The 25571-nt window shown below is 38.7% G+C and overlaps 1 protein-coding gene across 10 annotated transcripts in view; it reads left to right on the top strand.

Annotated features, from left to right (window-relative positions):
* Positions 1–25571, top strand: part of AUTS2 (activator of transcription and developmental regulator AUTS2) — a 1204012-nt gene that overhangs the window by 532352 nt on the left and 646089 nt on the right. For all 10 annotated transcript variants that reach the window (XM_015133354.3, XM_015133357.3, XM_015133359.3 and 7 more), the window contains exon 4: positions 16129–16164. In XM_015133354.3, the coding sequence (XP_014988840.2) occupies positions 16129–16164 (36 nt within the window). The remainder of the gene's footprint in view (positions 1–16128; positions 16165–25571) is intronic.

A 25571-nucleotide genomic window follows, 5' to 3' on the forward strand; every position in this document is an offset into this window, starting at 1 on the left:
GAAACCCCGTTTTTACTAAAAATACAAAAATTAGCTGATCATGGTGGCACATGCCTGTAATCCCAGCTACTTGGGAGGCTGAGGCAGGAAAATCTCTGAACCCGGGAGGCAGAGGTTCCAGTGAGCCAAGATCGCACCACTGTGCCCAGCCTGGGCAACAGAGCAAGAGCCCATCCCAAAAAAAAAAAAAAAAAAGAAAAAAGAAAAAAAGAAAAGAAAATTCCTGTTGGATTTCTGGAAGGAAAACCTTGTGAGAATGCGTCATACCTCTTTAGATGCCTATTTGCCCTTTAGATGTGATTTTAATTGTTCTCTAGTCTCCTACCCACCAACAGGGCAGGTTCCCCCTCTGTTGCTTCTGAGAACCACCTACGCCTCTTTGGACTCTCTTGCCTTCTTTACTCATGTGTCATATATCAGCATTCTTTTTTGTTTTTTTTTTTGACAGAGTCTCACTCTGTCGCCAGGTTGGAGTGCAATGGTGCGATCTCGGCTCACTGCAACCTCTGCCTCCCAGGTTCAAGTGATTCTCCTGCCTTATCCCCCCAAGTAGCTGGGACTACAGGTGTGCACCACCACGCCCAACTAATTTTTGTATTTTTAGTGACAGGGTTTCACCATGTTGGCCAGGATGGTCTCGATCTCTTGACCTCGTGATCTGCACACCTCGGCCTTCCAAAGTGCTGGGATTATAGGCGTGAGCCACCACACGCCCAGGCATATATCAGCATTCTTAACTCATCTGTGCCTCAGGAGCAACACTTGGAAATTCTTTTGTGAAGTGGATCAAGTAAAGAGAATTTTTTTTTTTTTTTTTTTTTGAGATGGAGTCTCGCTCTGTCACCAGACTGGAGTGCAGTGGCCTGATCTCAGCTCACTGCAACCTCTGCCTCACGAGTTCAAGCGATTCTCCTGCCTCTGCCTCCTGAGTAGCCTGGAATACAGGCACATGCCACCCCACCCAGCTAATTTTTGTATTTTTAATAGAGACAGGGTTTCACCATATTGGCCAGGCTGGTTTTGAACTCCTGACTTCATGATCTGCCACCCCAGCCTCCCAAAGTGCTGGAATTAGAGCTGTGCGCCACCACGCCTGGCTTAATTTTTCTATTTTTAGTAGAGACAGGGTTGCTCCATGTTGGCCAGGATGATCTAGCATTAACAGAGTGAGAGAGTAGTATCATGAAAAAAAGAGAGAATACTTCAGAGTGTCTGAGTATTAAGAATAAATAAAGGATATGTAATGAGGAGCAAAATCCTTTATTTTCTCCTTTTTAAAAAAAAAAAAAAAACACCATACTCTAAAGCAGTGTGCTGTTCATTATAAAGTGCAAGATGATTCATTGAGTTCCAGAGAGAAAATATTAGTACATTTTTTTTTCTTAGAAAAAGAAATTAAACTTTACTAGTATTCAATTTAATGAGTGGGGAATAGTAGTTGTCTATAATTTTTAAATACATGGATCTAAGGAGTGTATATTCAAAACTTTTTTTACTGAGAGATGTCTACTAACATAAATGGTTGGAGACTGCTGTAGCACACTGAGCAGTTCTCTATGATAATACCACATCCATCTCTCCATCAGCCAAGGTATACAACTCTGAGATACAACTGCCTTCCTGCACCTCTCATGAAAGTTTGTGAGGTTTATGATGAGATGTTGTATGAGATTCTGAATTCTTATAGGAATTAAATGGAATAAAGTATAATTATTTTTATGTTATTTTAATATATTAGTTATAGATAATTACCTCCCCTTCTTCTGTGGTATAATATCAAATTATATAAATAAAGAGTACTAACAGTCTTTTATTGTGTGTGTGTTTCTGTGTGTAAGAATATGTTTTATTGTGTGTCTATGTGTTTGATTAATTTTGTGATAGAGCTATACAATCATAAAACCATGACAACTTTTCTTATCTAAGTTGTTAATGCTTAAATAGCTGTTTTTGTGAGATTTTTGTTACACTTTTAATGTAAGATCTCATTGACCCTGGAAATTATTCCAGGGTTAGTCAGTCATATTTTCTTCGTAGTGTAGAGAAATGAAAGCCATGTTAGTTTAGGGGACTAGAGCTGCCATTGGGTCTTTTGGCTTGTTTCCTGTAACTCAATTTCTGTTAGATAAAAATAAATTGACAAAAGACATTCCATATTCATGAATAGAAAGACTAAATATTATTAAGATGTCAGTACTACCCTAAGCTATTTATAGATTCAGTGCAATGTCTATCATAATTCCAACAACCTTTTTTGCAAAAATGGAAAAGCAGATTCTCAAATACATATGAAATGGCTTGAGGCCTTAATAACCAACACAGTCTGGAAAAAGAACAAAGTTAGAGGACTTACACTTACCAACCTCAAAACTCACTGCAAAACTACAGTTAATCAAAACAGTTTGGTACTGGCCTAATATTAGACATACAGACCAATGGAGTAGAATGGAGAGCCCAGAAGGAAGCCCATACTTATATGCCCAACTGATTTTTAACAAGAGTGCCAAGACACTTCAATGGGGAAAGAATTTTCTCTTCAACAGATGGCGTTGAGACAACTGGATTTCTATGTACAAAAGAATGAAGTTTGACCCCTACATCGTACTATGTACAAAAATAAACTCCAAATGAATCAATGACAAAAATTTAAATGTGAACACCATAAAACTCTTAGAAGAAAATATACGGGTAAATCTTCATGGCCATGCCTTTGGCAGTGGCTTATTAGATATGACACCAAAAGCATGTACAATGAAAGAGAAAATAAATTGGACTTCATCAAAATTAAAAATTTCTGCACACCAAAGAACATTATCAAGAAAGTAAAAAGACAGCCTACAAAATGGGGAAAAGATTTGCAAATCATATAACTGGTATTTGTTATACAGAATATATAAAGAACTCCTACAACTCAATAATAGTCAACCTAATGCAAAAATGTGCAAAGAATTTGAGAAATATTTCTACAAAGAAGAGGTACTTGAAAAATGCTGAAAATCATTAGTTATTAGAGAAATGCAAATTAAAACTATAACGAGATTATCATTTTATACCTAGTAGGATGGTTACACTTTTTAAAAGAGAATGAAAAATAAGTGTTGGCAAGGATGTGGAGAGGTTGGAACACTCACACATTACTGGTGGGAATGTAAAATGATGCAGCCACTGTAGAAAACAACTTGGCAGTTCCTCAAAAAGCTGAAACATATAATTACCATATGACCCAGCAATTTCACTTTTAATACCCCAAAGAATGGAAAACATGAACTTAAACAGAGACTTGTAAGCCAGTGTTCACTGCAGCATTATTTATGGTAGCCAAAAGGTAGAAACAAACCATGTGTTTCTCAACAAATGAATTGATAAACGAAACGTGACAGCTTGGCTATGCACACAATGGAATATACTCAGCCATAAAAAGGATTGGCATTGTAATATATACTACAGTATGGATGAACTTTAAAAATATCATGCTAAAGAAAAGCAAGACAAAGAAGGACAAATATTGTGTGATTCCACATATATGAGGTATCTAGAATACGCAAATTCATAGAGACGTAAAGTAGAATAGAACTTACCAGGAATTTGGGGGATGGAGAGTGGGAGGGAGAAAAGCTATTGCTTGACAGAGTTTCTTTTTGGGGATGATGATAATGTTTTAGAAATAGATAGTCATGACAGTTGTTCAATGTTTTGAATGTAATTAATGCCACTGAATTACACAATTAAAAAATGGTGATCTGTTTAAAAATGTAAAAATGATTAGGGCTGTAATAACGCTTATTGTGCTTTCACTCTGTTGAAAATATGGAAAATAGTTACAACTTTTACCATCCTTGTCTACTAATTGTGTCACTTGTGTCATTTCTGGTCCTGTTTCTATTGGTTGTTTTTTCTCTTCATTATGGATCATATTTTCCTGCTGCTTTGTATGCCTGGCAATTTTTCACTGGATGCCAGACATTATAAAATCCTGTCAGTCTTAAGTCAGTCAATGAGACACTTTCAATTCATATTGTTTATTATATTTAAAAATTATGAAAAAAATTTGTGGACCTATAGTAGGCATATCATTCATTAATTATTAACATTCATACTTTTTGCAACATTACTAAAAAGGAAAGAAAGAAAATTGATCCATAAAGTGGACATTAAGTGAAATGTTTTGAGATCCCTAGTAACATTTCCCTCACACATGTGCAGGTCTGTGGTTGCAGAGTCCTGTGTCAAACACTTCTTTTTTTTTTTTTTTTTTTTTTTTGACACGGAGTTTCGCTCTTGTTGCTCAGGCTGGAGTGCAGCAGCATGATGTTGCTCACTGCAACCTCCACCTCCTGGGTTCAAGCAATCTTCCCGCCTCAGCCTCCTGAGTAGCTGGGATTACAGGCGCTTGCCACCACGCCCAGCTAATTTTTTGTATTTTTAGTAGAGATGGGTTTCACCATGTTAGCCAGGCTGGTCTCAAACTCCTGACCTCAGGTGATCCACCCGCCTTGGCCTTCCAAAGTGCTGGGATTACAGGCATGAGCCATCATGTTCGGCCGAGATGAAAGCTTTTAACAAGTCGGCCCACAGAATGATTCTTTTGGATACCAAAGCAACACCTACCTGTGCAATATTTTAGAGAATAAAGATGCCCCATTTTTGCTTGAAAGAGAATTAACAATTAATTTATTTTTTACTTTTATTTTCGTTTCCTGGGTATATGTGAAGGTTTGTTACATAGGAAAACTCATGTCACAGGGGTTTGTTTACAAATTATTTCATCACCCAGTACCCAATAGTTATCTTTTCTACTCCTCTCCCTCTTACCACCCTTCACCCTCAAGCAGACCCTAGTGTCTGTTGTTTCCCTCTCTGTGTTCATAAGTTCTTACTATTTAGGTCCCACTTGTAAGTGAGAACATGCGGTATTTGGTTTTCTGTTCCTACGTTACTTTGCTGAGGATAGTAGCCTCTAGCACTATCCATGTTCCTGCAAAAGACATGATCTCGTTCTTTTTTATGGCAGTGTAGTATTTTTTGGTTTATATATACCAAATTTTCTTTTATCCAGTTTGTCATTGATGGGCATTTAGGTTGATTCCATGTCTTTGCTATTGTGAATAGTGCTTCAGTCAACATTTGCATGCATGTGTCATTACGGTAGAATGATTTATGTTCCTCTGGGTTTATATCCAGTAATGGGATTGCTGGGTCAAATGATAGTTCTGCTTTTGGCTTTTTGAGGAATCATCATACTGCTTTCCACAATAGTTGAACGAATTTACACTCCCACCGATAGTTTATAAGTGTTCCCTTTTCTCCGCAACCTTGCCAGCATCTGTTGTTTTTTGACGTTTTAATATTAATAATAGCCATTTCGACTGGTGAGATGATATCTCATTGTGGTTTTGATTTGCATTTCTCTGATCATCAGTGATATTGAGCTTTTTTTGTATAGGCTTGTTGGCTGCATATATGTCTTCTTTTGAAAAGTATCTCTTCATGTTCTTTGCCCACTTTTAAATGGAGTTGTTTGGTTTTATCTTGTAAATTTGTTTAGCTCCTTATAGATGCTGGATATTAGACCTTTGTCAGATGCATAGTTTGCAAACATTTTCTCCCATTCTGTAGGTTGTCTGTTTACTCTGTTGATAGTTTCTTTTGCTGTGCAGAAGCTCTTAAGTTTAATTAGATCCTAATTGTCCATTTTTGCCTTTGTTTGATTGCTTTTGATGACTTTGTCATGAAATCTTTGCCCTTTCCTATCTGCAGCATAGTATTGCCTAGGTTGTCTTCCAGGATTTTTATAGTTTTGGGTTTTACACTTGTCTTTGATCCATCTTGAGTTGGTTTTTGTATATGGTGTAAGGAAGGGGTCCAGCTTCACTCTTTTTTTTTTTTTTTTCTTTTTTGAGATGGTGTCTCACTGTGTTGCAAGGCTGGAGTACAGTGGCACGATCTTGGCTCACTGCAACCTCTGACTCCCTGGTTCAAATGATTCTTTTGCCTCAGTCCCCCAAGTGGCTGGGATTACAGGCATGTGCCACCACGCCCAGCTAATTTTTGTATTTTTAGTAGACAGGGTGTTTTACCGCATTGGCCAGGATGGTCTCAAACTCCTGACCTCGTGATCTGCCCACCTTGGCCTCCCAAAGTGCTAGGATTGCAGACGTGAGCCACTGCTCTTGGCCCATCTTCAGTCTTCTTTAATGCCTATCAGAGAGTGAGAAGGTGGAGTCAAAGACTACTACTGGCTTCTGTTTTGTTTTACTTTTTTTTTTTTTTTTTGAGACCGAGTCTCACTCTGTCGCCCAGGCTGGAGTGCAGTGGCGTGATCTCTGCTCACTGCAAACTCTGCCTCCCGGGTTCACGCCATTCTCCCGCCTCAGCCTCCCGAGTAGCTGGGACTACAGGTGCCTGCCACCATGCCCGGCTAAGTTTTTGTATTTTTAGTAGAAACGGGGTTTCATCGTATTAGCCAGGATGGTCTCAATCTCCCGACCTCATGATCCACCTGCCTCAGCCTCCCAAAGTGCTGGGATTATAGGCGTGAGCCACCGCACTGGCCCCTGTTTTTTCTTTAAAAATCCCCTATTTGTTCTTATTATGCTTATTCTTTCACTTCATTAAACATATGGAAAATAGTTATTACAGCTTTTACTGTCCTTGTGTACTAATTTTGTCACCTGCGCCATTTCTGGGCCTGTTTCTATTGGTTGATTTTTCTCCTCACTGTGGGTCATATTTTCTGGCTTCTTTGTATGCTTGGCAATTTTTTATTGAGTGCCAGACATCATAAAATTTTCCTTGTTGGGTACTGGGTATTTCTAGTTTCTATAAACATTACTCATTTTGGCGTACAGTTTTGTTATGTAGACGTGTATGTGTGTGTGTGTGTGTTTAATGTTTGCTTTTGTACTTTGTTGGAGAAGACTAGAACAATCTTTAGTCTAAAGATAATTTTTCCTCCATGCTGACTGAGTACTCTGCCTAATCCCTAATGTCTTACAAGGTTTTTCCACTGTGGATTGTGGGAAAACAAACTATTCCCTGCCTTGTGTGAGCTTTGTAAGTTCTTCCTCCTCCTTTCCAGTGGTTGTTTTCCTTGCCTCAGGTATTTTTCTCTCACAGATGTGCTGATTAGTCTTCAGGTGGAAACTAGAGGGGAACCTTCTGCAGCTTTCATGATTCTCGCTTTCTGTGATGCTGTCCTCCTTATCCTCTGCCTTGGAGTTCCAGCTGTCTTGGCCTCCCCTTATTCTCAACTCTGTCTTTAAGACTCAGAGATTCCACCTGGGTCACCTCCTACCCCTCAATGCTGTGGCATGAAAACTCTCCAGGCAGTGAGGTGGGAAAATTTTAAGGGTCACCCTACTTTTTTCTCTTCTCTCAAATATTATTGTCCTTTATCTTACCCAGTTTCTAAAAACTCATGTTGCATACATTTTGTCCAGTTTTTTAGTTGCTTGAGGTGGGAGAATACATTCAGTCCCTATTAGTCCATCATGCCCATGACTCGTTTTTCAGCTAAGATGAAAATTTCCGTCTGCCTTTTCACCCATTTTAGTGATATTTTTAGGAGCGTTGGCAGTTGAGACTTACTGTCAAGTGAGGTTAATCAAAATACTATATTTTTCTAGCTTTGTTTTTTTGAATTGGTTAGGCCAAAAGAATAAGAATAAAGAATTCCAGTGTAGCTGGAGAATTTGACTCATGGGTGAGGCTTAAAAACACCAAATATACGGCCAGGTGTGGTGGCTCACACCTGCAATCCCAGCACTTTTGGAGGCCAAGGCAGGCAGATCACTTGAGGTCAGGAGTACAAGATCAGCCTGGCCAACATGGTGAAACCCCGTCTCTACTAAAAATACAAATAAATTAGCTGGGCGTGGTGGAGCATATCTGTGCTCACAGCAACTTGGGAGGCTAAGGCAAGAGAACAGCTTGAACTTGGGAGGTGGAGGTTGCAGTGAGCAGAGATTGTGCCACTGCACTCCAGCCTGGGTGACAGAGTGAGTCTTAAAAAGAAAAACTCAAATTTGCTTTGCTTTTCTAAATTATGTATTACCAGACCATGTTGCCAGGAGGGAATAATTGGCCACAAGAACTTTCAGATTGTCCACATCAAGGAGGTATAGTAACTTGTTTAGATTAGTCACTAGGGAAGAGGTAAGGGGAATAATTGAATACATATTTAATAAATGTTTACGATGAGTTATTCAAGGGGAAAATATTGCTTCTAACTTAAACAGAATTTTGTAATTGGGGAAGTTTGTCAAAAGTTAGGAGCAAAACATGCTTAAAAACTTTTAATAAACAAGCCTCAAATTATGAAATGTTAATGGGCATTTATTACAAACAGGCCAAGATTTAATAGAAGTTCTGCTATTTATTGTGTGTGACCTTAGGCAAAGAACGTGACCTCTCTTCCCCGCCAAGACGGAGTCTTGCTGTGTCGCCCAGGCTGGAGTGGAGTGGAGTGGAGTACAATGGCGCAATCTCAGCTCACTGCAACCTCCACCTCCTGAGTTCAAGCAATTCTCCTGCCTCAGCCTCCCGAGTGGCTGGGATTACAGGCATACACCACCACGCCTGGCTAATTTTTGAATTTTTAGTAGAGATGGGGTTTTACCCTGTTGGCCAGGCTGCTCTCGAACTCCTGACCTCAGGCAATCCATCCACCTCAGACTTCCAAAGTGCTGGGATTACAGGCATGAGCCACCATGCCTGGCCTTGTTCACACTTTCAAATCTTCCTGCCTTTGCTTATTCTTTTTATTTATTTAAAGTGGATTGCAGTGGCATGATCTCAGCTCACTGCAACCTTGACCAGGGGGTTCAAACTTTTCTTGTGCCTCGGCCTCCCAAGTAGCTGGGACTATAAGCATGTGCCACCATGCTTGGCTAATTTTTGTATTTTTAGTAGAAATGGGGTTTTGCCATGTTGACCAGGCTGGTCTTGAGCTCCTGACCTCAGGTGATCCACCCTCCTCAGCCTCCTCCCAAAGCCCTGGGATTATACACATGAGCCTCCACGCTTGGCCTGTTTTATTTCTGTTCTTTGTTCTTTGTTTTTCTTTTCCTTATGTCAGCCTCAGCCTCACTTCTACCAAACACTTCCCAATATACTGCGGAAGTAAACTTCTTTAGTGCTATATTTAACGACTATATGAATATGACTCTTTTCACCTTTCTCTCTGAAAGAATTTTGGGTTGGGTTGTTAGTTATGAGAAGACAGAAAGACATTTGACACCTTTCCAGGATTCAGATCGTTGAAGGAATTTAAACATCTCAGGAAATAATGAAAAGGGATCAAATTCTTATAAGTCTAATGCTACACAGTTGTCTAATCTTATAATTCTGGTAGCTATTTACAGTTGAGACATTTTTTTCTACTGCTTTTTGACATACCCCTTCTCCTACTTCAAATCTCTCCTGGTCTTTGGGTTTTTATTGATTTGTCTATCCCACAGTGCCACTGTTCATCCATCCATGGCGCATCTTTCCTATTCTTTCTTCTTCCCTTCCTTCCCTCCCTCCCTCCCTCTCTTGAAATCTTTATTGAGGTTTTATTCCATGCCAGGTTGTTTCACCAGCTACTGTTAAGGAGGAAACTGACTTGAGCCACTACCATGAATGAACTTCCCACATTGTTATAATTAGATTAGGAAATCTAATCTCAACCTGACAAGGATTCTTGGTATTTTATTCCTCTCTTTTTTTAAAAAAATCTGTGCCACATTTCCCTTTTCCTTAACAGTTTGCTTATGCCTTTTTCCATTCCTGTCTCATATATTTATGAATTCTCCTGGATATGTCAGTATTTCAGTTGTCAAGAAATGTCAGTCAAATTCCTTTCATTCATCAGGTATAGTCTGGGCATTTGAGGTTGAGTGGAGAACAAGATGAAGCCTCTGCCCTCATGAAATTTCCATTCTAGTGGGAGCGACAAATCTGTGAAGAAACAACTAAAATTCTTTCTAATACAGTGTTTTCTGACATAAACAATATGAAGTGTGGGGGTGTGTTGCCACTTTAACTAGTGTGATTGGATAAGGCCTTTCTGTGTAGGTGACATTAAAACTGAGGCCTAAATAAAGAAGAGAAGGTAGACAGGTGAAGATCTATGGGAAGAACATTTTGGGCAACAGGAGCAACAAGTTTAGAGGCCCTGATTCAGAAGCAGCATGTTATGTTTTAGGGTAAGAAAAATGGCTAATGTGGCTAGAGTAGAATGAAGAAGTACAGTGGCTGAACACGTAACTTCTAACCCATGCTAAGGTGGCTGGGTGTTGTATTAACTTCCTGGGCTGCTTTAATGAATGATCACAAACTGTATGTCTGGAAACAACAGAAATCTATTATCTCGCAGTTCTGGAGGCTAGAAATTTAGCATCAGTGTGTATCTGTAGGGCTATGTTCCCTCTGCGGGCTCTAGGGAAGAATCCTTTTTTTCTCCTAGCCTCTGGTGTCTCCCAGTGATCCTTGGTGTTCTTGGCTTGTAGATGCATCATTCCAGTCTCTTCTTTAGTTTTCACATGGCTTCTACAGCAGCCATTGGATTTATAGCCCATCCTAATTCTGTATGACCTTAATTTGGTTACATCTGCAAAGACCCTATATCCAAATTATGTCATTGTGTTAACTTCTCCACAGAAACAGAACCACAGCAGAAGATAACAGAACCAATAGAGAATGATTTATTTTGAGAAATTGGCTCACAGTTTCGGAGGCTGACAAGTCCCAAGATCTATAATCAGCAAGCCAGAGACCCAAGAGAACCAATAGTATAATTGTAGTCTCAAGACTGGCAGGTTTGAAACTCGTGAAGAGCTGATGTTTTTATTGTGCCTGAAGGCACAATAAAAAATTGATGTCCCGGGTCAAAGCCAGGCAAGAGGAATTCTCTCTTATCTGGGAGAGAGTCAGCCTTTTGTTCTTTTCAGACCTTCAACTGATTGGATAAGGTTCACCCACTTTAGGAGGACAACCCAGTTTACTCAGCATATCAATTTAAATGTTCAACTCATCTAAAAACATCATCACAGAAACACCCAGAATCATGTGTGACCAAATATCTGGGCACCCCATGGCCCAGTGAAGTTGAAACATAAAATTGACCATCACAATCACACTCTGGGGTTCCTGGTAGACGTAAACAGGGAGACATTGCCCAATCCATGACAGGTTATTATCTTAAAAACCATTGGAATATGTTATAAGGATTGGAATTGTAGTTCTCACTTTAAAATGTTTATTTTGCCTTTGATATGAGGAACTGTCCATGAAGATGAGAGCAAGAATGAAATCAGAGGTAGAAGCCAGAAGGCTGAGATGAGAGTTGGTGACAATCTGAAGTGGGCATAACAGAAGGTTGAATTGATGTTGGAAGTGACGTAGCATTTTCACACCTGATGCTTTTATCAAGTTGTTACTCCATTTTTACTTGATTTCTTCCAACAACTATATGCTTATTTCTCATTCAAATATATTTTGTGTGTGGTTTTTTTGTTTTTGTTTTTTTGTTTTGTTTTGGTTTGGGTTGGCTATTAGTAATCTTATTTCCAAGGCACGTTTCTTTGGATTAAGATTTCAGGTTTTTAAAACACTACTGGAAGATCTGTGAATGAGCTTGTTTTGTGACCTTTGCAAGAAACTTACTTGTTCATATAATTCCTGGCATGGTCCTTCTCCTTTTTACTCCCAAGAGAGAAAAGCATAACATGAAGGTGGGTAGCCAGGGATGTTGAACACAATTAGTGATTTGGAAGAATTTTAAAATATTCAATTTAAATTAGCCCTAGGGTCAGAACACACATTCTCACCTAGGGGTGGAGTACACATGTGTCCTGTCTGTACTCAGGGAGCTGTAATAGTAGCCATGGCCTCTCTGTGTGGATTTATAATGAATGGAGCACATCTATTTTAGATGGATAATCAATTTTGAAATCCCTTGTTGTAAGTATGCTGTTAAAACAGAAATGTTAACTTCATGAGTTTAATGAGTAGCTTCGATGATAGCTTAGTGACAGAGATGGAAGGAAAGGCAAGCGGGGGGAAGTGAGAAGAGAACAAGTGTTTAATGAATATCTACTTGCAGACTTGAATGTCAGCAGCAACATTCTCCCTCCTGGAAAATGTCTTTCAACTGCGCATCCCATTACGTTCCTGCAGCTCATGGTAGCATGAAGATTGAGACAAAGAGTGTGCTTCTAAGAAAGCTCTCCTTTACAATATAATGAGATGGAGGTGGGTAATTTGCGGAGATCGCTGGAGCAGTGGTCAAATATGAAAAAAAAAAAAATCCAGCAGAATGAAAAGACCATGTTAAACAGGAGATGGCTTATAATGAGCCCGGAAATTGCATATTAGATAGCCAGCTGGCCAGCATTTCCTCATATCCCTGTCTTCTCATGCAAACCGCTGAAATGTTCTCCTACTCTATTTTCTCAACCTCTTAATAGTTCTCATTTCTACCTACTGCATTGAAAATATGAATGAAATGGCAACTCTACCACTTGAAGAAATAAGAATGAAGCCCTTTTCAGCAGAAGTATTTGCCTAAACATGGATGGATAATATTATTTCAAATGCTTTTGAAACCAAGGAAACTTCTGTTTCTTTCTTTAAAAAATCCTCTTAATTTTCAAGTCACAATTTGACTCACAGCCTTTTCAGTATTCTGTGGCCTCTTTTGCTATATAGTTTGGACAGACTTTGCTTGAAGTCTCCAAGCAAGAAAAATGGAAGCCCTCCCTTATTGGAAATTAACAGGGAGACTTGGCACCTTCCTCATGCCTGTAATCCCAACACTTGGGAAGCTGACACAAGAGGCTCACTTGAGGCCAGAAGTTTGAGACCAGCCTGGGCAACATAGTGAGACCCTAACTCTAGGGAAAAAAAAAGTAACTGGGCATGGTAGTGCATGCCTGTAGTCCCAGCTACTCAAGAGGCTGAGGCAGGAGGATCACTTGAGCCCAGGAGCTTGAGGTTGCAGTGAGTCATGATCTTGATTATTAAAGAAGAGTTTTGTCAAATTGTTCAATAGTTAGGGTATTAGCACCTGTCTTCTTTCCTGGTTCTTTACCTTTTGGTGACTGTCTCTTCTTTGGTGACTGTGTCTTCTAAAATGAGAGAGCAGTACCAATCCCTAAATATACATCTGTAAGTGAATAACTTACAACACATTTCTAACAATATTACCGCTGTTTCTAAACATTCCTTTGTTTTGTTTTTAGCATGATCTGTTGTTGCCTGTGTTCGTGTAATTTCTTGGAAATTTATTGAAGCCACCAAATATTTGCAGCTATATTTAGATATAGACTTAGATTAGAAATATATGACAGAGACTCTTTTCTGGGCCTTTTTGATAGTAAGACCTCAGGGATATATGATAGTTGTTTTGAGCCTCAGCCAAACTGTGACTTCCCTGTGGCTGGTAACTTCTGTTATCTATACTTTGATGGTGGGGTCCTGTTGGTGACCAGGCGTAATTTCTCACTGAATACAAGGCCGTAGTCAGAATCTTGGGGTTGTAGGACTAGACAAGCAGAAATCTTTTTATTAAATAGATGTCACTCCTGTTGAAATTCTCCAGCTACGACTGAAGGGAGTTGGCAAGTAGCCAAGAAAAATGTGGTGGAAAGGGTGTAAGAGGGGAGGAAATGTCAATGCCATGGACATTTGGCAAAGTCGATCAGAAGAGGGCTTTTCTACACATGTGTTTTCTGCCAGATCCTGAAATCAAAACTGAATGCCATGCATCTTTTCCCTAAAAAAAAAGAAAAAGAAGAGTACACTGGGTTTTCACATGTGAATGGCTCCTGATACAAGAATCTGTATGCTTTCTAGCAAATGCTGAAACAAATTCCAGCGGACCTTTATGTATATGGGGATCTTGTGTCTGTGTTCCCTCGTGTGTCTGTGTTTGTGCCCGTGTCTGGGGGAGGGGGGTTATAAGGCAGGGTGCTTAAATGCTTTGTTGCATTATGTTAATTCCTCGGCAGTGCAATCAAATTCATGTCGTAATTAAAGCTGTCAGTTGGAAGGCAAGCCAATCGCCACGAAAACACAGCATAACAAATGAAGTGAAATGATTCTGCGTGTAGCTATACAATGCTTCGCCAGGCATGAAATTAAATAAGTAATTTGATGTTGACATCAGAAATTGAAATGATACCCACTGTTCCCTCATTCAGTCAGACCTGCATAAACAATAGCCAGAACAAATATGCACAACAAAGCCCTCTTCTCCACCCAGCTCCCTGAGTAATGTACAATATATATGCAAAATGAGCATAACAGAGCTTTCCGAGACCTGAAGGATGTAATTTTCTTTGGTATACAATAAGATGATATATATGTGGGGGTAGGGAAGTGGGTTTGGTGGGAGTACTTCTCTTTCTGGGATAAAATACATTTGCAGGAAGGGAAAGAAATGAAATAAACAAATCCCGTGGTCTCTCTGAGTAATTCATCCTAAAATGAGTTTACTTCCCAGGGGTATGGCTCCAAGCTAGTGGAGACCTAACTTGACTTTTGCTTTCTTCTGCTGCTGCATGGAGGGCTGTGGGTGCTGGAAACAGGTGCTGCTGTCATATGGCTAGTCACTGGTATGAGAAATTGTCTCCATGACTACTGTGGATCTCCCTCCATACATTTACGGGATTAAGAATGCAGCAGGATTTTAAAAAACTGAGTCCAGTGAGCAAGATCACACATCTATGGTGCTTCATTCCCCTGAGTTTGTGTGAAACACTGAGACGAAGAAAGTTTTGCTTTGGGAGCTGCATTTAGGAATGCCCTGAAGCATACTCTTCTTGTTTGATGTAGATATAGTTGCAGTACCATATTTCCTCCTCAAAGAGCTTAGCATCAAGAAGAATCACATCTCCTGTAGTTTTATAGATGTCAAATTCTCCTGAGCCATTTTTCTTACACATAATCCATCCATTCATTTATTTATACATTCATTCAACAAGTCCTTATTAAATGCATCCTGTGTGCAAGTCATTGTGTGAAACTCTAAGAAGCAATGATGAATAGGCCAGATGGTTACTGCTATCTGAAGTTTCCAGAGTAGGGGGCAGGACGTGTAGGCAGAAGAGCTAGCAGTGAACAGAGTAACTGTTGAATTAGGGCAGAGGTCATTTTGCTCCTGGGAAGGTGAAACACCCAACCCAAGCTCATCAGGGAAGAGGCCTGTCTGGTGCAGGGATGTTTAGCTGAGACCTGCAAATCTATTCCGCATTTGCTTCATCTTCATTTCAAGCTTAATCACAAAGAGGAAGAGGATGCTAAAAATGAAATAATTTATAAGGAGAGGTTTTAGGAGAAAAAGCAAACAAAAATGAGAATCTCAGGCAAGTTTAAAATATGTTTTTTTTTTGTTTTTTGTTTTTTGGCTTCTTTTCCCAAATAAGTGATGCCGTGCATTCCTTTCAGAATGAACATTTTTAAGTTCCCTGTGTGTCAGAACTATGACAGCCTAAACTGGTAATTCTTGTGACTTAAACCCTTCAGAAAAATGGTGCTTTTCACTGCTCCTCTTGGCCCACACATTCTTTGCATTTTAGTCTACTAATTACGTTTACAAAATGTCTCATTTTTGAAAAGCACCGTGTGTGTACTAACTGGTGCCTTTAGGGAATAAACTGGCAAGTAGGTCATACACTGGAAAAGTCATCCAAACCCACTGGGCTTTTTATTTTCAAGTCAGTCTGGGCTTTTTCCTCTTGCCTGCCCCTTTGCGGCCACAAAACTGAGTAGCTTGAGACCAGGGCATTGAATGTCAGCAAGTCAGGGAGGCAAGCTGATGCGTGTCTGTTTAGTCTCAGTGCAGGGCGAAATGCCATCATTAATTCATTACCCAGCTGCCTGTCAAATAAATTGGCAATTACATCCACCGCAGAGGCTTGGAATTCAGTAAATAGCACGTTAGCATCTCTGAGTTGTTGAGAGATGTAAAGGGGAAAATTAAGCAACACGGTGTTTGTATCAGTAGCAGATGACAAGGGGCAGCATACACTGGTGATGCGATGTAGTGATGAAAAGCCTGCAAAGGGCTGGTAATGAGCTGTGTGGATTGGAACGTGTTAAAAACCATTGCTGATTTTCCACTTTTGTCTTTATGCTTTATTGCAGAGTTCAGCTCCTTCCAGCTTGGGAACAGGCTACTTCGTAAGTCTATCTCAACTTCCACATATGTGCCTTGCATTGCCATTGATTTCCTTCTATAATGAATGCTCATTGGGATATGGAAAAAAATCTGAGAATTTATCTCTCAGTCCTGAAGAGCAGACTGATTTCCATTCTTTATTAGGAATTGTTTTACTTTTAGAAGACATAGCCTGCTGGGCCCTAGGGATCATAAGTAAGTCCAAGGTATATACCTGGTTCCTAACACCCAGGACATTAGCTCCTTACCTGGCCACGTAAGGAGATACAGGGAACCCTGACTAGTTCGTGCCACCATTTCTCCACAATTACTTTTTTAGTAAGAAGTGTCATGTGGGGGTTGGAATTCAGATTATGCATTGAGATACTGATTTCTTGAAGAATATCTCTTCATATAAAGTGAGTTGTCTTTTTTTTGGTGGGGAGGACGGGGAATGGAGATAGTATTTTTTAATGAATATTTTCCCTCACAGTCTGGGTAGCTTGCCTTTAGGTTTTTCTTTCAGCAATAATTAAACTAATATACTTATTTTTGCTAAAATGCAAAGTTTATTTCTGAATCTTTTTTTTTTTTTTTTTTTTTTTGAGACGGAGTCTCGCTATGTCGCCCAGGGTGGAGTGCAGTGGCCGGATCTCAGCTCACTGCAAGCTCCGCCTCCCGGGTTTTTGCGCCATTCTCCTGCCTCAGCCTCCCGAGTAGCCGGGACTACAGGCGCCCACCACCTCGCCCGGCTAGTTTTTTGTATTTTTTAGTAGAGACGGGGTTTCACCGTGTTAGCCAGGATGGTCTCGAACTCCTGACCTCATGATCCGCCCGTCTCGGCCTCCCAAAGTGCTGGGATTACAGGCTTGAGCCACCGCGCCCGGCCATATTTCTGAATCTTATTCTCTGTCCTTCAGGAAAGATGGCACTGGGGTGCCCTTCAGGGATTATCACAATATTGTAATAATCGTGAATCTAAAATTCATTCTCAAACAGCAGTTGTCACTTCATTATATTTATTTATAGTGAAATTATCCTTTCTGGATTTAGTGATCCTTTTCAAGATACAAATAAAAAAGAGTGACAAATAAGCATTATTTGTACAATAGGATAACATGTCAATGTAGAAGTCTGTTGTGATACTTAAAGGAACCTAATTGGTGTTCTAAGAGATGAATACTGATACAGTCATGCCTCAGCATTTTCTGAGAAAATAGTGAAATCAAGAAAATCAAATAAAGTGGAAAATAATTAATTCACTTTAGTTGCTTTTAACTTTTGTCTCCAATGCTAATTACTCTGGTTTTCTTCTGCTCACATATTTCTCTCAATACATTTACATTAAATGTATGGAAACGAGCATCATTTCATTAATAAATGAGTATTTTCCAAGCTTAGCAAAAGTGGCATTTTCTAGATGTTGACTTTTTTTTTGGTCTTTATCTATAATAGGAGAAAAAGTATAAGGATGATTTGGACCTGCTTAATACAGTTAGCACACTTACCCTTGCTCCTACTTATTGTGGCTGAATATTCATACTAACAGAAACAAGCAGGATACATTCAGTATCCTGCTTCAGCAGTCGAAATAACAGACGTAGCCCCATCTGGCATCTCTTCACACCAGGCTGGATGTGGGTTGAGATGCTGGAAGTAAAATCTGGAGACTGCGATATCTATTCTCCATCCAAAAGCTAAAGCCTCCCCCTTTGCTTTCTTCAGCAGAAAGAAGGCCAAAGCCACTAACTACCTTAGTCCTCGATCATTTCTATACTGAACATTCTATACCTTAGTCCTTGATCACTTCTATACTGAACATTCTAGTGTTTTTTTAATTGTCAGTAGGATCACCCTGAAAGAAGAAAGTCATTTCTCGAAACATTGAGATTTTCATTATGCTTTTTGCAGTTATTTTTCTCTCTAGTTCCAAGAATGGTTTTTTTTTATTCTCTAATAATGTATTCTTATGATTAAAGAGTCTTTAATTACAAGTCTATTGATAAAATGACTTTTACAGCACATTGGATGAGTATAAAGGTTTTTTCTTATTTTGGTGAAATTGCTGGTAGACTTACTTTGCTTACATAAAAATCTGTCATCTTACTAGCTTACATGGAGAAGATATATACCAGATGTATATTCAGCTTTCAACTATGACAAAAATGCCCTGCTAGGATGTGTTTCCAATAATGTGATTGTTATGTTATCAGAGTGCAAAATCCATTGATATTGTTGCCAAGTCCTCATGAAAAGTATCTTCTATTTCAACTTTCATTCCAATAGTATCACATGTAATAATTTCAGATACTAACTTCCACACTGGGGAGTTTCATACTTTTAAGTCGAAATCGTATGTGCACAACTTACATTAGTTCTTTGCCAACATATTATTTACACTGTGCTTTGTGATTTGTGCTGTCATAATAGCTTTTTACTTATGTCTATAAAGAAGGCTCAGCTTCAGGTAAGTGAAATGGTAATTTTTCAAGTCTATCCTTAATCCTCTTCAGCACGTCTTTGAAGTGTGGATGGAGGGAAATCACCTGCAGAATCCATGAGCTATTAGCACAACTGAACCATAACATGAAATCTGGTATAAGAAAGCTGAAGGCACTTTTAACAATCTAGAACCGTTTTCTTGAACACTTTCCCATGCCCCAACTTCACAATCTTCCTTTGTTTTTATTTTATACTCCTCTAGAGCTTTTGTCAACAGAGGTAAGATGCTATTCATTGTGTGTGTTAATAAAATAGACACCTGAGTATATACATGTGCAGGTGTGTGTGCATGCACACACACACATACACACCCTTAGCCAAAACCGGTATATTTTACTTTCAGTTCTTATATCTGTAGTGATACATTAAAGGGTTTAAAGGAGAAGCCTTTGTTTTTGATCTGGTTGTATTTGTTTATATCTCCTTGGTTTTGTGTTCCAAAGATGTCTGCTTAGGTCTGTCACTTTTCCAATCCGTTTAGAAGCAGAAGATCTGAGAAATGAGAACAGCAGCTAAAATCAGTATTTACATAAGCATATTGCAAAGAATTCTTAAAGTAGACAAAATAGAGAAGGATTGGAACAAACTTTCTACATTTTTGGGAGCTTTTGAATAATGTGGGTGTTATACACACAGAGAGACACACATATATATTCATTACATACTCATGCCCAGCTCATATTCTAAATATAAATGAAAGTATAGACTAGTTGGAATCGATTCGCTTTTTTTTTTTTTTTTTTTCTGGCAAGAGTACTAAAACTTGTTAGAGCGTGTGTAGGATTTTCTTTCTTTTTTTTTTTAAACGTCAATGCGGTGAACACATTTTCTTTTCAATTTAAACGTTTTAAGCTGTATGTTCTCCTTAAACATGTATTTGAGGTTTCATTATGCATAGTGTGTAATTAAGAACTTAGAGGCAGAATGATCTTTAAGACTACTTGTATGGCCTTGGTCCGGTTATTTTATGTCTCTGAGTCTATTTCCTTATCAATACCTGCCTATTAGTGTTGCAAATATTAAATGAGATAAGATATTTAATGAACACAGAATATCACTCTATACTACCAAATAATAAGTACTGTCTTCTGTTATTCACACAATCATGTGTGATGGAGCAAAGTTGGTCTCATCAGGTGGCTGTGCAATGTTGTGCAAAGGAAGTTTTGTAATTTGTACCTGTAGGATAGGAGTATTTTATTCTTATTACATTCTTCTTGTAGCTTTCTCAAGAGCATAGGTTTTGTGTTTGATCAGTTATATACATTTTTTTCTGTATGTAAACAAAACACATAGGATATTCATCCTCTGTGATTCTATATGAACATGATGATGTTGGAATGAACTGTTATATTAGCCATCCACATATTATGGTTGCTCTCTGTAATTTGTCAGTTAAAGTTACTTGTGTGTATTTTCTTCCTTAGAAGCATTGAAGCACTTGGAGCTTTTAAAGACTGCTTAGCAGCTTTTAGGATTGGGCTGAGAGGTTAAGGAACACCTGTTCAATATATTCCACTTTTATGAGCTTGTATCACATTTGCTCCTTTCTGACAAGAAAAAGAAAAATTGATGCCCTAGCATATATGAACACAGTAACTGAAATCAGTAGAATGAAAAGACCAGTGAGAACATCTCATGTTGGCCAGTGGTCTGGTATGTCATCACAAGAAAGATCTGGACTCATTCTTTATAGCACTTGACTCCATGTGGAGTTGGGAGCTGCTTTTGGGGCAACTAACCAACCAGGCAGAACTTGATTCCTGGTGTAAGGGAAGTATGGCCTTACTTTTTTCCAAGTGACATGTTCTGCCTTCTCTGGATAATTTTTCAGCCTTCTTCCAGGTTTGAATCTAACTGTCTTAGAACCACAGCCTCAAATAGCTTGGATCCTGCTTTTGTAAACTCCAGTAATTTCTCTTAAGGATTCTCAACTAATAATTTTCATCTTCCTCAATTGGGTCATGTCTAGTAATTGACATACTTTAAAGTTATCAGGGAAAACAACTCACTTCTACTCAGTGATTAAAACTGCCACATTATGTAGTAAAGGGGAATCATGTAGTGGTATACATCTTCAAATGGGATTTGTATAATTATTGTTTTCCTGTGCAGTTGAATTACTTAAGTTGTGTATGTAGTGCTGGTAAAAGGCTGTAGGTACAAAATATTGACCTGTAGCTTTCCATCCAGGGTTATAAAGGTCATAATGGGAATATTCTTTGCCCCTTTCTAAGTTTTTGACTATCAATCCTTGAAATGTCTCCTGTTTTCGTTTGCTATAGTTTGTATAACTTTTTTTTTTTTTTTTTTTTTTTTTTTAATTTTGACAGGATCTCACTGTGTCACCCAGGCCATAGTGCAGTGGTGTAATCACAGCTCACTGCAGCCTTAGCCTTTCTGGGCTCAGGTGATCCTCCCACCTCAGCCTCCCCAGTATCTGGGAGTAAATGTGCATGCCACCACACCTGGCTAATTTTTGTATTTTTTGTAGAGATGGAGCTCTACCATGTTGCCAAGGCTGGTCTTGAACTCCTGGGCTCAAGCTATCTACCCTCCTTGGCCTCCCAAAATGCTAAGATTACAGACGTGAGCCACCACGCCTGGCTGTATAACTTCTAAAACTGATTTGGTATTTTGTTTAACCATAGTTGCTTTTTAACCATTTTCCCATTTGCCCAGATAATACTCACCAGTGGTGCTTGTGGCTGCAACATTTATCTTGATATAACTGCCAGAAAATATCTTGCTTTTATTATTTTCCCATCGCTTTAGTATATTGACTTTGGAAACAAAAGACACCATTCTACTCTTAGCATTCTATTTTCAGTAGTGGTATTGCCATTTATAAAATATAGTAATTTTTATAAATGCCACCATGCCCAACCACTTTTAAATATTTCTGACACATTGTATTCATTTATTTTGTGGGGGTGAATTCCTTTATTAAAACATTCAAATTAATAATTTTGCTTGGTTTACAAGAAAACTGATGCCATCAAGGAAGTTGAAAAGTTACTAGGCAAATTTCAACAAAGATTTCTATAATTTATAAACGAGGGCTGGGCACAGTGGCTCATGCCTATAATCCAGCATTTTGGGAGGCTGAGGCGGTGGATCACCTGAGGTCAGGAGTTCGAGACCAGCCTGGCCAACACAGTGAAACCCCATCTCTCTACCAAAAATGCAAAAATTAACTGGGCGTGGTGGCATGCACCTGTAATCCCAGCTGCTCGGGAGGCTGAGGCAGGAGAATCACTTGAACCTGAGAGTCAGAGGTTGCAATGAGACAAGATGGGGCCATTGCACTCCAGCCTGGGTGACATGAGTGAAACTCAGTCTCAAAAAAAAAAAAAGAGAAAACAATTTATAAATGTTATTGAAAATTCAGTTTTTTATTTAATAATAATCCCAGTCTCAGATGCCCTTTCATTCTTTGAATTTGCATATCTCTATAAGATTTCTCGTTCAAAAATTTCTGGTTGCCTTATATATATACCTTGTATAAGCTGATCTAGCAGTGGCTAGATAGGATCAGATTCAGATTTGGATTTTGGCAAGGATGCCTCATAGATCATGTTGTGTGCTTCCATTAGGAGCCACATATTTAGTTATTTATTTTTATTAATGTTAACAGCCATTGATTAGACTCAGTGTTCATTAGGAGCTGCAAAATGGTGATATTGCAGTTCCATCGTTCTATAAAGAGAAACATCTACATTAACTACAGGTATTTGGTTATCCTGAGGTACAGTTAACACATTATATTTAAATAAGAGGGTTTGAGCTCTCCAGAGAACCTATCACTATTTATAAGATTTCTTATGGGTTTTAGTTTCAAAAGCACAGATACATCAACCTGGTGCTGACGGCAGCTCCATCCAAAGCAGAAGAAATAGTCTTATTACCCACTTGCCAGTACTTGCTGTGATGCTAGGAAAGGATTTTGTAATTCAAGTGTTCATTCATCACCTGTTAAGTACTGATATTTAAGATAAATAACATTAAGTATTTTAACACTTCCCGCCAAATAAAGACCCTAACCTTTGTATTTATTAATAATTGACACTAGGTAAATGAATTATTGGCCATTATTTATATATTGACAAAAATCTATTATAATGGAAATATTTTTGAAAATCTAAATTTTATCTAGAAATCCATGGAGGTTATCCAGTTACTATTAGGGCATTTGAACTAATTGATAAAGAGTTGAGTTGGAAAACTACTCTCCAGATGGAGATTTCATTTCATTTTAACTCACAAGTGTGACTTAAATGTCTACTCTTAGTTCTTAAGTTGCACAAGTATGACTTACATGTCTACTTTTAGTTCTTAAGTTGCCTAATATGTAAGCATGGCCCTCAAGTCAAAGATGTGTAGTTGAATTTGAAGCAAAGCAAACTGATTGGTCTATGAGAAGTGTTAGTAGAGCACTTGGAAGTATAAAGGAGGGTCAGTTAAATGTAGCAGGCTTAAATTGTGCAGAGCTTGATGGATGTTTAGATAGTCAATAGGAAAAGAAAGGGTGGAACAAAGTTTGAAGCAGAGGGAGCGACAAAGACAAGAACAGAGAAATTACATAATAGTGTGGATTGAATTGACTGTATGATGTCTCGGGGGAAAGACAGGACTTAGGTTGTCAGGGAATGTTGGCTGATTACAGGGAATGTGGGATAAAGGCAGGGAGGTAGTTGGGTGAGTGTGGAAGAGATGGTTTATAGAGAAGGATGTCAAGTAAAGGATCAATGACTACAATACTCTTACTTGGAATTACAGTCCCCAGAAGAGGAGATTCGAATGTAGGAAAATGGTGAGTTTGGAAGTTAGAATAGGTAGTTAGAAATTTAAGTATGTATTTAAGTGTAACTTAAAATCTAGGACATTATCAATGCGTTTGAAGCTACCTGTGTACTGTGCAGAAACATTTGGGCAAATGAAATTTGTTGCTCTTCCTTATGGTAAAACTTTGTCACATTTTTTAACTGTAACCTTCAAAATACTACCCTTAACTGTGTTTTCCTCCTAGTAACTAAACCAGAATCTAAGGCACATGCTGACAGACTCCTCCACATGACACAGATAAACTCTCTAATTTCAAGGGCCTTAGACAGAAAGTATAACTGTATTTCCCATGGCTAATTCTTACCCTTTTTTGGTCATGTTTTTGGTCTGTTAACATTTTAATTGAGGGAATAGGATCAGTGAGCCGGGAGCAGACACACCTTGACTAAATGAACAGTACAAGTTAAACTCTGGTGAGACACATTTACACATTTGTAGAATCTCTACAATAGGATGACTTTTCCAGCACATCCTGTAGAAATTATCTTCTGCCTACACACTATGTTTAACTTCGGCTTCCTCATTCAGTACAAGGGAACTGAGAAATTTGACAAAAGATAATCAGGTGAGAAAAGATCAATTGCTGTCTCCAGTTGCAACCAGTAATTTTAAGCCTTTCGTTTTCTCAGCATTTAAATGAGGGAATGGGCTGGGTATTTTTAAACATTTGCTATCTACAGTTATCTTTGTCATTGCTGTTGCAAACTCCTTAAGTAGATGAGCGGAAAACTTAGGTGCTACTGATGGATGTGGGGAAATAGCCCTCAGCCGGGATCTCTCTGTCCTCCTAACCCCCATCTCTGGCCCCTCAGATTTAGAGGGAAAAAATGATTTCGGAGAAAAAAGATTTAATGAGCCACTAGGCAAGAGAGTGGCTAAAGGAGCTTAATTTCTAATATTTCAAAATTTATTATTCCAGCTGCCTTACAACTAGATGTCTGCCACGTGCAACCATTGCTTGTTGCTGGCCTCACTGCCTTTGCTGTCCTTTGAGCCACAGGAATGCAAGGCCATAGCGATGCTTAGTGAACACTGTTCTTCACTGTCAACATTGAAAGGAGTCCTGATTTCAATGGAGTGGCTGAGTCTGCCTTTTTTTGAAAGTAATGTATTTTAAAATTCATTATGAACAGTAATGCAATTATTCATAATGAATAATGTTTTATATTTGCGTCATTCATTTAGGGCTAGTACATAGACATATTGAAGCTGTTGGCTTAGCCTGTTTCATAGCTAGTAGATCCTATTGGACATAGAGATGAAGCAGTAAAGGCTTTAGCACAGTGCACTGACAGTCCCAGAGGGAATGGACAGGTCATTGCCATGGAATTCTGAAAGTAATTTTATTTTCATTGTCATGTTTTCTGACATTGGCTTTAAGGAAGGTTGTCTTATCCTTGTTGGAGATTTCCACATTACAGAAGTGTTGCATTTGTTGATACGAGCTATATAAAATGAGCCACAGGCAATGTCATTTCCGGAGGTTTACTCTGATTACCCACACAACCCTTATTTTGATAGATTTAACTAGCCTGGAGTTTTATTGACTATCACTGAGAATCTTTCAGATCAGAGGCTTCATTCCTTTGCTTAACTACTTAAAAAATATTTTTGCTGAAATTGTAAATTAGATGCCTCCCAATCCATTGCGTAAGAAACTTATAGCTTGGTGAAACACCAAGAGTATCATTTGAAAAGAGGTTAAAAAACACAACTGGGGCTTGTTAAAGAGGAAAAGTGGTATTTTAACTCCAAGTGTCACATTCTCCTATAGTCAGCTCTAGCAGTAAACAAGAGTTATTGGAGGCTTAGATAGTTTGAGACACTTCACTTATCTCTCAGTACTTGACTTCAGAAGCCAAACATTTAAAATTCGTTTTGCTCATGTAAAAATGTTTATCCATTTAAAATACAATGTCATTTTAACAAAAGCACCCTGGTGACAAGCTGTTTAGATATAGCACAGTTGATAAACTGTCAGGTCCTGTACACATACACTTGAAAGGACCAGCACAGTAACACAGGGATTGGCATTATAAATCACTGTTAACAAACCTTAATTTGCTTAGTAGGCTAATGAATG

This window comes from Macaca mulatta, chromosome 3 (assembly GCF_049350105.2).
Source record: "Macaca mulatta isolate MMU2019108-1 chromosome 3, T2T-MMU8v2.0, whole genome shotgun sequence".
Classification (NCBI taxonomy): domain Eukaryota; kingdom Metazoa; phylum Chordata; class Mammalia; order Primates; family Cercopithecidae; genus Macaca; species Macaca mulatta.